Raw genomic sequence first — 14,398 nt, forward strand, 5'->3', positions numbered from 1 at the left:
TACAAGAAAATAACTCAAGAGCAACGAAAATAAATTAATATTGAGCTAATTAATATGTAAAATTCTCATTGTTAATCTATATAAATTGTTGTCACTTAATAAAAAATTTTAGTGACAACTTAAAAATTGTCACTGATATTTTGTCACTAAAATTATATTTTTTTTGTAGTGTTATTTAATACAAGAAATTTAGTTGCTAACGAATTTAGCAATAAATTATTTAAAATATATATTAAGTAATATAAATTAACAACGAAAATTTTATTTGCTAATTAGTTCAACCCTGATTTTAACATAAAATTTTAGCTATTGAATCATTTTTTTATAATGAGCTTTTTTATTCTTTTTTACATTTTAAGAAGTAATTATTATTTAATATATAATATATGTATCTGTATTAATAATATAAATTTTTTTATGTGATAAAATAATCACATGCTATGAACTATTAATTTATATATATGTATTAATATTTTAATTTCTGACACATGACATTTCCATAAACATGCACTATAGAATCCATTTTGGCATGCACTTTAAGGTAAAAAAAGCCAAAAAGAGGCCGCCGGTTTTGACATTAATAAATATTGAAAAGCCAGGTGCAAGATATTTTAATTAAAAAAAGAACCCCTGTGCTTGCCATTCTTGACCATTCTCTTAATTAATTTCAAAATTACATCAAACTTATATCTTGTGGGGAATCATACCATACCCTTCTCGGAAATAACCCATATTCAAGATAATCATATAAATAACTTTTTAAATCTGATATATTTACACATACAGGTCTTAACTTTAAATAATTATGCTGACAATTTTTACTAGATTATTTTTTATACATGAAATATATTTGTCATATATATATATATATAATTAAATCTAAAAAAGAATGATTAGTTTATGAGAAAAGAGATTTAGATATTAGTTTCTCATCAAGTGCCTTGAAGAGTAGAGTAACACAGATTTAAGCAATTAATATGTTGAAATAAGTAAGTGTATGTTGAAAATAGATGGTATCTTTGATTTTGTATTTTGAAATAATTTAAAATATTTTAAAATAAATGGTGTAGGTTTAATTGCAAGAACTTATACTGTTTACTAATAATTCCGTTCTTTAATTAAGATGCGAAAAATTGCTTGTGAAATCTACAAGAAATGTCACTTGAAGAAAAAATTATTATTGACAATATTAGTAATTATGATTAAAAATTATGGTAAATGACTATTATTAACTAAGGGTAAATAAAACTGATGTAAAAAATTAGTTTTTCTATATAAAAAAATTATTTGTCACGGCTAAGAGCCATGGTCGGAATATTTGCCTTTGCTTTAGTTATAACAAATGTTTTAGTCACCCTCGCAAAAATTACGGCGTTGTGTGGCCATGGTCAGTAACTATTTACTACGACTATTTATTATTAACCATGATAATTAACCGTAGTTAAATGTTATAATTCTTCTAGTATGTGCCTAATAAATAAAATCTAGTGTGTAAACTAAAACATGCAAAAGTTGTCCTTTAAGTGAGAAATTCTAATCCAAACCCGACTCAGTCGAATCTAAATAAATTATATGGCAAGTATAATATATTTATTATATAATTAATGTACAATTTAGAAAAAGTCACCAATCACATAATAAATATGATACACTTATTGATTTTATTAGACCAAAACTAATGCAAATAAGGATATGTACAAAATATTATATTATCGTATTCAGACACGTAAAAGTTCTCAATCAGAAAACTCACAACCCACCACGTGTTGTCAAAGCGGACAAAGTATTAAAACTAAATAAGATTATTTGAGTCACCAACATCTATAGAATGATAATTGTTATATATTCTTCACATGGTTGGGTAATTAACAAGAGAAAAAAATAGAATTTTTCTTGTCCAACGTGCACCGCCCACGCAATTATTCATTAGATCACATACGAATATAAATATCTATCGTGAAAAAAAAATATAACATCTTTTTTCTGTAACTTTACAAATTGTTGCACCATTTAATTACAAAGGTTGTCGCCTGGGTACATATCAATATAAAGGTATTATAAATCAATATAAGATCTCATGCGCATCAAACTTTATTATAAATTAATATTCAAATAAAATAGAGATAATAATACAACATTTGTTTATTATATATCTCTGAATAAGATAATATAATATATTATCTTGTATTAAAATTATATATTTTGGATAAGCATGCATAATTTAAACAAATCAAATAAGAGAATCTTTTGTAGGCAATGGAATAATTAGAAAAATTAATTTTCCTGGTTTTGTTGCCAATTGTTGAATGGGAAACACTATCAAAACTGCACTGTACATATATATTTGGGAAAAGACTTAATTGCATTTACTCTCCCGTATATTAGAAGTAGCAACATAAAGAATTTAAATATAGGGGTAGCAAAAAGTATCTCAAAATTATTATTTTTTTTCTATTCAGGCCACCAAATTTTTAAAAGTGGTCGGAATTTGCTCGTGGACAAAAATTAAAGTTTTATTTGGGGGCTTTTACTGACTGGAATTCTTTTAAAAAGAAAATCAACTGTCAACTAAGCGTTTAAGAGGAAAAAACCTGCATTTGAAAAAGATTTTTTTTTATTTGAATTTTTTATTGATTGAATATCTTTTATTTTCTCTTCGGCCGCATAACTGATCACATGAAAAAAAATATCAAATTTTACACATTTTAAATATAAATACTTAAAGTTATAAAATATAGATTATAATATTATAGAAAATTTTAAATCATAAAAATAAAAGAACACAAATTTAAATAAAAAATTGACCCACTCCCCCCCCCCCCCTTTCTCCCACCCCCTTGCCACTTGCCCCCGCCACCATACCCTGCTTCCCCATCGCCGGCCCGGAGGGGGGCGAGGCGCTGGGCAATGGGCGCACATTTGGGCGACAAGGAGGTTGCATCCCCTCTCCTGGGGCATCCACCCTATATTGAAACTTATACTAAAAATAATACATTGTGGAGGAATCAGAATATGCACAACTTAAACACATCCAATTAATAAGACAATCTTTTGTAGCCAATGGAAAACGAAATTAGAAATATTCTTTTGTGTATTGAGTAACTCCTAGTATGTATCTGAAAAAAGCTGACCCAAGTCATACCAACCTTTGTTTCAGGTGTGATTTTTTTGGAAATGCATGTGCGCAGATGCTCCAGAGTCCATTTTACCTATAAAAATCTATCATATATCAGTACTTTTTCTAGGTTCAGTAACATAGTGAGCAACGCTTATTTTTCTATATAGGGTTCAGGATCTTTTTGCAATTTTGCAACATGTTGATAATTTTACGTATGTCTCGTATATATATTTATATAAATGATAAGAAATATTACTAGGAACTAAAATCATGAGAAATATTTCTAATTATTCAAAGCATAACCATGAAGTTTCTTTTTTCGAGGTTAAATATATAGTTATTACATGTTCTCGCAATTTTCCTAATAGATGAAGACATGCAACTTACGTATCCAAACAAAAAAAAAAGACAAGTATATATATAATACTTGATTTCATCTGAGCTTTTTAAATCACTAATATCTTTTGCATAAGTACAAAAATTATTTTTGACAGTCAAAAAATATGAATAATTTATGTAATGATGTTAATATTTTTAAGGAGTGTGTTTATAATTTTTCAAAATAGTAAGGGGTTGGTTGTGTAAGTGATATCGACATTTAATGGGTGTATGTATAATTATCTAAAAAATAAAAATAATTTATATAAACAAACCATAGGTTAAAGTATGTAAATGTAATTATCCCTTTCATTTAAGTATGAAAGCTAGGCTTCAGTCAGCCGCCACTTTATTTTGAGCACAAATGTGGCATATGTAGTAGTTAAGTTTTATATACTACTTTTTTGATTGAAAAAGCTATCCGGGTGATTTTCAATTGAAAAAAATTATGTACACGACAACAATACAACATACGTATATGTATGCTGCTAGGGTTAAATTCAAGCTGCCCCATTACTAAAATTGAAATAAGCACAAAATTTTGTGAATAAAAAATATATATTTTTAATATTTTGAAAAGGGTAGATTACAAAAGATACCCTTTGTTAACTTATATTAGTACTAACTATTTTTCAGCCCCAAAATGCTAAAGAATGAGGTGCATCGACGCTGGAGTAAACGAGGAAAAATAAACAATATCCAAATAAAAACATAAATCAATCAAAAATTGTTTGACTAAGGGGGTTATGCTTCTTTCTTAGTGTCTACCATTTTTCTTAGTTCACGGGTTGGTTCCTATTTTTTTATTTTCACAGGGTAATATATATATAGGATCAAATAAATTTTTTTATCAAATTACATCATTTGATATTTTTCAGTTTTTAAACTTTTTAATATAATATTTTGATTCAACATCTTTTTAAAATTTTCACGATTTCAATATTTTATTTAGAAACATGGAACAAAGTATTCCAACATGATTGGAACAGGCTTCACGAGGACAAGTTCGGACAGCATTAACAAACCTGCATGTTAGTAACACTTCCAAACAATCAAAAGCTATAGTTCCGATGACTGAATAGTGGTGCAGTTGAACTTCATTATTGCCGCAATATATTCAATAAAAGCAAGATCATAATGGATTTCTAGCATGTATCCTATTATAAAATTAGGATGAGATAATATTTTATTAGAAAATTGTAAGCAGGACATGTGCGCTACAGAAACGCATTCCTATATATATACATGTAGAAACACTTGCGGGCTGCAGAAGACTCAACTCATATTGGTATACTATTACTTGTATTATTCCCTTTCCCTGATTTAAATCTGGATACAACATTAATAGTTTCCATTAGTTATTGTTCCTTATAGTGAACATTTTGCTGCATTTCCTCATCTTCCAGGTCCTGATCATCTTTTGGAGAAGAAGGCGTAATTAGTATGGATTCCTTGGATACGTTTACGTCGCATCTTAATAATCCTGATGAACAGGTTTCATTTATTTTATGCACTTTTGGATACGCTATTTATCCAGAGCTGCGCCCGCATATATTATAAGCTCATGCATGTATGCATGTATAATTAGTCCTTACAAATCACAATTGTATATTTTACATATATTGTTTCTTCCAAAATGATTATTCTTACAGGAGCTGGATGAGTCGATCTTCATGGATCAATGTGATTTCATGGACTGCATAGATGAAGAACTGGCTACCCTAATTGGAGATGATTTTTGCAACACCACTTTCCCATCTCCAGGTAGCAACTCTTCGTCTTCACAAACTTTGATGAATAATATCCCAAGCTCCGACACCTTCTTCCCCACCGAACAACCACAACCTGAATCCGAGCCGCCGGCCAAGCAGAGGAAGACGAACTCTGATAATTGGACTTATTCAATTCCGATAATTCTCAATTTCGCCAACGGCAATCCCACTTCTGAAAACCCTCATCAGCATGTGCCCAGGCCATTGAATTCTGCGGAAGAGGCCGTGGTTTCTCAAGCTCTGGCAGCTCAAGGGTCGCTGCCGGCGAGGAGAACAAGCCGTCCTAGGCCGCCGTAGCAAACCTATGACCACATAGTAGCAGAGAGAAGGCGGCGCGAGCTGCTCAGCAAGCGATTTGCAATTCTTTCAGGCATGGTACCTGGACTCACCAAGGTATTAATTATTGTTTAATTAATATTGAAGATTGATTAATTTAACGTGAACCTGTCGTTTACTAGTTATAGTAGGAGAATATCGTTTGGAGTTTCTGCAAATGAACTGCTCAAAGTACGATTATTTAATAAATTCTTGGTCGACAAGAATATTTGGGTGGTCCAACGTAGCATAGGGCAGTCCACCAAATATTTTCCTACTCAAAACGTCACACGTAATACTTTGAAGAAATAGCTCAAGATATCCATAGAGTTACAAGCAGTAGTATGAAGGAGAATATTTCTCATTTCATAGATTGGAAGAGGATTCAAATCTTTACAGTTGCAGAGCTCCAGTTTGAATAACAGTGGGAAACAGAGGAAGAAGAAGGAAAAATTACAGACTAACGATTAAAACTAACTTATCAGCTAACTAACAACTCATGAGACATGTGAGCGGTTTTAAGTGAAAATGCGGTAAGGAAAAAACATAAAAACTCAAAACACGTTTATGACTGAGAACAGACTTCTTCTTCATCGCCTATAGCAGAGTGATCTTCATTACTGTAGCAGCTTAAATCTCCAACTTTCTTCATACTTAATTTTAAAATTTAATTTAAGAGATAAATACTAATTAAATATTATTCGGCAATGAACGTGCACATATATATATATATATATATATATATCTGGAGTAGTACATATATAATTATTAACTTTTATTTTACAAAATTGGGATGTATATTTCTTTTTTTCCGGTAGTATAAATTAAATACTGAAAATATTTATAATATGGTAGACGGATAAAACTTCTGTTTTGGGAGATGCCATCAAGTACTTGAACCAGCTCCAAGAGAAAGTGAAAATGTTGGAGGAACAAGCAACAAAGCAAACAGTGGAATCGGTGGTGCTTGTTAAGAAATCACATTTCATCCAAGACAACGAAGATAGTGGATTGTCTAATGAAAAAGATGACTGCTCTGAGGAACAGCCACTACTGCCAGAAATTGAAGTCAAAATCTGCAATAACCAGATCGTTCTCAGAGTTCAGTGCGCTAAACTCAAGGGAGTTGTTGCAAGATTACTTGTCCAGGTTGAGAAGCTCAACCTAACTATTTTTAACACTATTGTCGTGTCACTTGGAAATCACGCCTTCGATGTCACCATTATTGCTGAGGTACATAATTTTTCAAAATCCAAGAAATTTATCAATCCTGTTATGAATTTGAACAATCGACCCATAGTTTTTTTCGAATTTATTACATTGATTTTGTTAATCTTTTCCGTACAGATGGAGAAAGAATCACCCGCGTCGCCCAAAGAAATTGTTAGGGTTCTTCATTCTGCTATGGTGCGCGACACATGAATGTAGTTTTTAGTTAACAGTGGACGACGTTTCATGCCTATTACCAATTCATTGTTTTGTTATTTTTGTTACTTATTTAAAAGAATGCCTTAGCTGCAATTGCTTCTTAGTTTTCAAGACAAATTGTAATTTTGATCCTATAAATATGAGGTGACATGCACGTAACCAATTTAATGGGTTGCAATTTCTCAATCATTTTAATGTGCAAAATTTTTTAAAATTATAGGACAAAGTTAATTGTCGAAATAAATTCGTTCAGGAACTAAACTATCATCCATCTATATTTATAAGACTAAAATTATAATTTTTTTTAATTCTAAATATAAATATACATAATTAAAATGGCGACAAAAATTTGTTCATTATTATAACGGTGACAAATATCAATGTCCTCGTTACATGTATAGTTTAAATCGGACCTCATGTGATACTTTCATCTCACGGGATCCAAAAATATATATTAATAAATTAAACGCCTTATAAATTTTACCTAAAAAAATCATGTGCATCCAATTTACATTTTTTAAATAAATTAATATTTATATTATAAATTTTAATTAATCATTACTATGTATTAATTATCAATATCAAATATATATATAACTAACCAATAATTACTATTACAATAAGTCAATAACTACGGTTAACAAGATCAATACCCACCACATTAATGAAACTTAAGAAGTTGTGGAATTTCAATTTTTCAATAAACTAGGCCTCGTTGGCCAATTCGCATTGCAATTGGAGATTTTAATTAGTGAAATTTAATAATTTATATTCAAACATACAAAAATTAGCTATTAATTGAACCACACCCAATATGCATGAATAATTCAATTTTTATTATACTTATTCAGAAAAAGATAAAAATAAAATACACAAATAACTTATCATAATTTACATTTTCTTAAATAATTTTTACCTTTACCCATACCCATAAGTATATTTAGGATATTATACACTATTCATATTTACTAATTTAATTTCAGTATTTATAATTTTCTTCCTAACTAGTTAAATTATTTATATCAAGTAAATGTATATCAAAAATCGCAAAAAGTTGCAGAATCATGAATATGAACCATAGTTGGATGTGGGGGTGCTTGGATGATAATGGTATTCTTTTAGATAAATTCATAACAAAGGTTGATTGGAGTTCTTGAAGTTTGCCTTTGATAACCAACGATCTCTAAATAATGGACAAATCAAATGTCCATGCTCTAAATGCGGAAAAACAAAATTTTTTAATCGGAGTAACGCACATTTACATAAAGTAAAAAATGAATTTACTCGAGGTTACAATATTTGGTATACACATGGTTAATCCTTGAACACAAGAGATGATGTGGGGGTTCTTCAAAGGCTCCTCAGGTAGAAACGTCTCATTACAAAACAATGGTGATAGATGCAATAATGCTGACGAACCATTATGGGATGACTGTAAAAACCACACAAAACTCTCTGTTATGACTCAATTATTAAGTATCAAATTTAGAGTACAATCTACCTGAAGCTTCCTATAATCAACTTGTGCCAACAATCAAAAGCATATTGTCTGAAGATGAAAGTTGTCAGATAACTTCTACAAAACCAAAAAACACCTAGTAGACTTGGTTTAGGTTACAAAAAAATTGATTCTTGTGTAAAAAATTGCATATTGTATTACAAAAAGAACAAGGACCGTCAAGAATGTCATATATATTATCATTCTCGATATAAGTCAATCAAGGTAGGGGCACGAAAAAAAATACCTTTCAGCCACAGAGTGCGGCGACAGATTTTTCCTTCGCTATTTATTTTCAGCGATGGAAATCCTAGTCTCAAAGATGGAAAATTCCATCTCTGATACCCTATTTCATTGTAGTGCATTAAACGAACCGTTTCTATTTTTTCAACTAGCAACGGTGACACACGATCCCTGCGTACATAATTTTATTAGATGCAATGTGAAAATATCTATATATTTTTTAAATTGATTAGAAAAATCAATACACATTGATAACAATAAAAAAAATTATAAAAACAAAAATAAAGCTCATTTTTGTAAAATTTATATTTGAACTTTATACAAAATAAAATATATTTAATTCTTTCAATTCATTCAAATTTTAAGTCCATTTGATAATTGTCCCAAATTTTTATTCATCTCTTCTTACCTGTTCCAACCCCCCCCCCCCCACCTCTTCTCTCTTTTTTCTCTTACCACCTTTTGTATTCTGTTTATATATATATATATTCTTTTTAAAATCGATCATTGGTTTATCTTGGTGTGTTTTGTTTGCTGCATACAAACACTTATTTTATTTTTTTTATTTCGTTAGGTTCAACGTTTTATTTTTGTTACAAATATTAAAAACGTCAAACTATTCGAAACCACACAAAATCGCACCTTTAATTTTAATTATAAAATTATAATTTAAAAAATTATTATATAAAATTATCAATGGCAATTCAATTTAAAAATAATTTTAAAAAATTAAAATCGCACCGGGAGCCGCCAGTACCCAAACGGGTTCGTAAAGATTAAACGCAAATTTATGTCGAGCCCCATTTAATTGAACACGATTACACCTTATTTAAAGAAGTGGGACTTTTATTCACCCGAACCCATTGACAGGCGCACGATAAAAAAGCCCAACTTCAATCACTTGAGCTTGAGCTAAGAATATTTGAATAGGCTGCCTTCAAAGTTCAAACAACCACCCAGATTGCCTTGTCGGTGCACTGAAACGGATTTGGCTGATAATCCGGGAGAACGTATATGCCCGAATGAAACGATGAAAATGGATCTAATTTGCCTTGAAATTTGGATCTCGATCTTCTCTTTATAACCGTCGCTCTTCTGTTTCTACTTCTTCAATTCCTTTGGATGTATTGGAAAATATGGATGTAAAGGCAGTGAAATCTGAGGAGTGAAACGTACGTACTGTAGAAAGATGAGAATTAATAAGTAATTAAAAATCAACGTGAGAATAAGGGCAGTGGCAAATAATGAAAAGGGGGGTGGGAGTGACGGTGACGGTGACGGCGGTTGTCACAACGGCCGCAGCAGCCGTAGCGGTGGCTGTACTAGTGAGGCACTGGAGACGGCGGAAGCGGTATGAGCAAGCGCGACGGATCCTCCGCAGATTCGCAAGGCGCTGCGCCACACCGGCAGCGAAGCTTTGGCATGTTGCGGATGAAATGGCGTCTGAAATAGAAGCCACACTCTCGTCCAGTGATCCAGCCACCAACCTACGCGTGCTTTTCGCATATCTTGCACCACTTCCTACAGGGTACGTGCTCTGTATGTTGCGTGCACTCAAATTAAGAATACATAATTTTATTTTATTTACAATTAAAAGATTTTTTATATTTATTTGAATTTAAACTTAGGAAATTATGACAGTGGGAGCTGCATCCGGCGGCAGCTAGTTATGTACAATTTAATTCCGTTTGAGAATGTAGTATTTGTGAAATTGCAATATCATTTTACTTGTAAAAGCATATATGTGCAATCATTTAATTTCTGAAACAGATCATGTGGGAAGCGTAAATATTTTCAATGAGGAGAATTTTAGAGCATGAATTTTGTTAATTACATTAATTCTTGAAGGATATAGTATAATTAGTTCTGTATTTATACATTACATGTAAATATGAGATTATATTTCTCTTTTTCATTTGGGTGAAGACCCATTAAAAATTTAGTAACTAATTCAATAGATTTCTCCATTATATATTTTGGGTTGACTAACAGGGAAGAGAAAGGAATATATTATGGTATAGATCTCCGGGGAACAAATTTTCTTATTGTAAAAGCAAGACTGGAAGGCAAAGATGAACCATTGAGTGAAGTAAGCAGGCATGAGGTTGCAATTCCTTCTGATATTATCGCTAAAGTTGAGTGTACCAGGGTAAGAGCTGATACTTAGTTTGTATTGTCAAAATCTGTATGACTCATTATCAAGACTTTAAATTTCAGTTCCTTATAATTAGGACATAGGATTGACAAACATATTTCAGATGCTATGAGAACTGTAAGATTCTTGAAAGTTAACATAAGATATCTCCTTCTGTCCTCATCCTTGTTCGTCCTATTTATCAGGAATTATGTGATTTCATGGCCCTTGAGCTAGCAAAATTTGTTTCATTCCACAGTGAAACAGATAGTGATGCACGCTCAACAGAAAGAAAATTGGGATTTACATTGTCATTTGCGATGGACGAAGCTCCTGAATCTTCTGGCATGGCAATCAAATGGAATAGGTCATTGGTCGATGACACAGTTGAGTTATTTCTCCTCCTCAGTGATGTTAATGAAGAGAAAAATTTTACTAGTATTATGTAAAATACTTTGATAGTGATAAATGATAAGCACGGTTGTTAACTCGATCTTGGTATACTAGCCAGTATCCCATTTGTGATCTAATGCAGTTATGTGAACTTGATCAGGTTGGGAAGGAGCTGGCAGCTGAGATTAATCAGGCCTTGGAGAAGCATGGCATAGACATGCGTGTTTTTGCAGTCGTAAGATAGTCCAAGTTTTCTCCGGTTTGATTAAACATAGATTATTCATGAGGAAAACGACATTTTGTCTATCATACATGCAGGTTAATGATACTGTAGGATATTTGGCTGGAGGAAGGTATTACAGCAATGAGAGTGTTACTGCGGTGAATTTATCAATGGGCACCGATATTGCTTATGTTGAATTGTCTAAACAAACCCCAAATTCACCAAAAGAATCATCAAGATCAGCAGAAACGGTTAGTTTTGTGGGCCTGTTGAGTCATTCCCACGGCAAACAGGGCGGTAGTTAATGATGAATCTGATGATTCTTGCAGGTTATCAATGTGCAATGGGGAAATTTCAGTTCCTTGAATCTTCCATTAACGGAGTACGATACCTACTTAGATGCTGAAAGCAAGGATCCAGGAAGCCGGGTAAAAAGTTGATAGTCATAGTGTTACCATTTGGGCTTGTCGTTTTAAGCAAATCCATTTATTGTTGAAACTTGGTTTCTCCCAGGTATTTGAGAAGCTTATTTCAGGCATGTTTTTAGGAGAGATTGTTAGAAGGGTCTTGCTTAAGATGGCTCAGGAAGCAGCCCTGTTCGGGGATTGTTTGCCACCTAAACTAACCACTCCTTACTTATTAATGTAAGAATGAGCTCTCTCATCTGTTTTCTTAATGTTCTCAACTTCATGAAGACTTATGCAAAATCATGTAACTCTTTAAGGTTGTTATGTGATTTTCTTGCACAAATGTAAAAATCATCACCCACAGTGGGTTATTCTACTTATTCCAACAGGTCACCTGATGTGGCTGCGATGCACCAAGACGCATCCGAGGATTATCAAGTAGTGGGAGAGAAATTGAAGGAAATTTTTGATGTATGTTTTTATTTGTCTGTTTTTTCTTGTACCGTACATTAATTCCTGCAGATTGGATTTTGTATTATAAATTCATGTTACATCTCGTATTACATTTGATATATATATGGCACTGTATAAAATTGATATTATCCGTATATTTTAAAAACAGAATTTTGACTAACTTACCTTACTAATCAGATAAACAATTCTACTCCAATGGCGAGGGAAATAGTTTCAGAGGTTTGTGACATTGTAGCAGAACGTGGGGCTCGACTCGTTGGTGCAGGAATTGTGGGAGTTGTGAAGAAGACAGGACGCATGGCGAACAGGAAGAGTGTGATAACGATCGAAGGAGGCCTGTACGAGCATTATCGCATATTTAGGAACTATCTGCACAGCTGTGTTTGGGAGATGCTGGGAAGCGACCTTTCAGAAAACGTCATCATCGAGTATTCTCATGGAGGCTCCGGCGCTGGTTCTGTATTTCTGGCTGCTTCACAGTCGCATTTTGAACGTTGATTATTACTGCTAAAGCCAACCATCTTTATTCTTAAATTATTTGAAATGAAAAGCCCCCACTTGTACCAAACAGTTGGAGAAAAGACAAGGTTGAATAGACTAGAGGTGCAGGGGGAAGATGTCTGATGCAGCACTGTCTTGCCAACTTAAAGAAACTGCAAAGGGAATTCCTTAATCTGTACAAATAAATGATAATAAATGTAAAAATGCGTACAGACAATTCCAGCCTAATAATGCTGGAATGATGAGGGATGATCTTGGTGTGTGTGGTCACCCTGACAATAACTTAGCATATGTTCTATGTATTCTCTGGACTCTCTTGCTGTAAATGCTTTCTCCTCGTTGGAACAAAATTTTGGACAAGTCTAAAACTAAGTTATTTTTCATGTCATGTGATTACATTCACGATAAGAAGAGATTAATCACATAACACATACAAACAAAATGACTTGCTATGCAACTAAATTATATACGAACAAGAATTTTTCCGATATTCAAACTACAGTGACTATACAAAAATTCTGTAAAATAGAACGAGGGTGTGGTTTAGTAGTTGTAGTCATTTAGGACACCCTAATTTCAAGACTAAGTTCACCTCTTTTCTAGCAATGTACAACATTATTTCCGTCACCTAGAATCTGCTAATGCGTCCAATAAAGACTACTGTGACCATCTGTTGGTGAATTATTCAAAGGGAGGTGAGATGATGTTGGTTGGGAAGCCCATGCCGGAATGGTGAAAATAAAGTGGTCCCTTTTATGACCACTATAAGCCCATTTGGACCACTGCCTTTTTAATTCTTCTTGCATCATAAGATGGACTACTGATCACGCATTCTGAATTGTATTTGATGTTAGAATTCAGTTGTGCAAGCTCACGACAGCAGCAGGAGTTAGTTTGTGCATGATCCAGTAGTAGGTGGCCTGTGTTATCATCAACTCCTTCAAACATTTTCATTATTTGATATTGTTGACATTCGTCGCTGATAGATCATTTTTGTTGTTATTTTTAGAAGAACAAAACAAACCAACTACAAACTAAAACGTATATTTAATTTTTATCTGAATAAAATTTCAATTCAAATAAAATCATAGTCAAATATTTGTTAATGCAACACAAATTCTGCACCATAACCATCAATCGTTACTGTCCACAAGCAAGACAGTCGAATGTATCATATCATATTATATGTTCAACTTCATCGTTAAAATGTTAGGTATGATGAGACGTATTTGTTTGAAACGCATAAAGTGGTGGTTAAGTCCCACAAGATGCAAAAGGATAGTTTAATCTGAAGTAAAATCATTATTTTCTTTATCATTTTTGTAATTTTTTTTTTACAAAAAGAAAAATCAATTATTATTAGAATTTCAAATATGATAAATTCGTAGCAATCGTGGAACTAATTAATATTGGAACCTATTTCACTTTATAATCAATCCTGCGACAAAATTTCAGTAATTACTCGTAAAGTATGATGATAAAGTTATGATATGGTTCATGCATACATGGCCCAT

The 14,398-nt window shown here is 32.3% G+C and overlaps 1 protein-coding gene and 1 pseudogene across 2 annotated transcripts; both read left to right on the forward strand.

Annotated features, from left to right (window-relative positions):
- The first annotated feature begins 4,939 nt into the window (after positions 1 to 4,939).
- LOC148787005 (transcription factor bHLH19-like) lies at positions 4,940 to 7,005 on the forward strand (annotated as a pseudogene).
- Positions 7,006 to 9,581: 2,576 nt separating this feature from the next.
- On the forward strand, positions 9,582 to 13,267 carry HKL3 (hexokinase-like 3). Of its 2 annotated transcripts, XM_011101132.3 has the most exons (9): positions 9,582 to 10,280; positions 10,745 to 10,901; positions 11,093 to 11,272; positions 11,440 to 11,514; positions 11,598 to 11,753; positions 11,832 to 11,930; positions 12,016 to 12,146; positions 12,299 to 12,380; positions 12,561 to 13,267. In XM_011101132.3, the coding sequence occupies exons 1-9, from the start codon at positions 9,997 to 9,999 to the stop codon at positions 12,879 to 12,881; spliced, it is 1,485 nt and encodes a 494-aa protein (XP_011099434.2). In that variant the 5' UTR covers positions 9,582 to 9,996; the 3' UTR covers positions 12,882 to 13,267. The 2 variants fall into 2 exon arrangements, with proteins under 2 accessions (XP_011099434.2, XP_088740665.1); XM_088884539.1 differs by lacking the exon at positions 10,745 to 10,901 and having other exon boundaries at positions 11,146 to 11,272.
- The last annotated feature ends 1,131 nt before the right edge of the window (positions 13,268 to 14,398 follow it).

The sequence above is a fragment of the Sesamum indicum genome, linkage group LG9 (genome assembly GCF_026168435.1).
Source record: "Sesamum indicum cultivar Baizhima isolate 11 linkage group LG9, ASM2616843v1, whole genome shotgun sequence".
Classification (NCBI taxonomy): Eukaryota; Viridiplantae; Streptophyta; class Magnoliopsida; order Lamiales; family Pedaliaceae; genus Sesamum; species Sesamum indicum.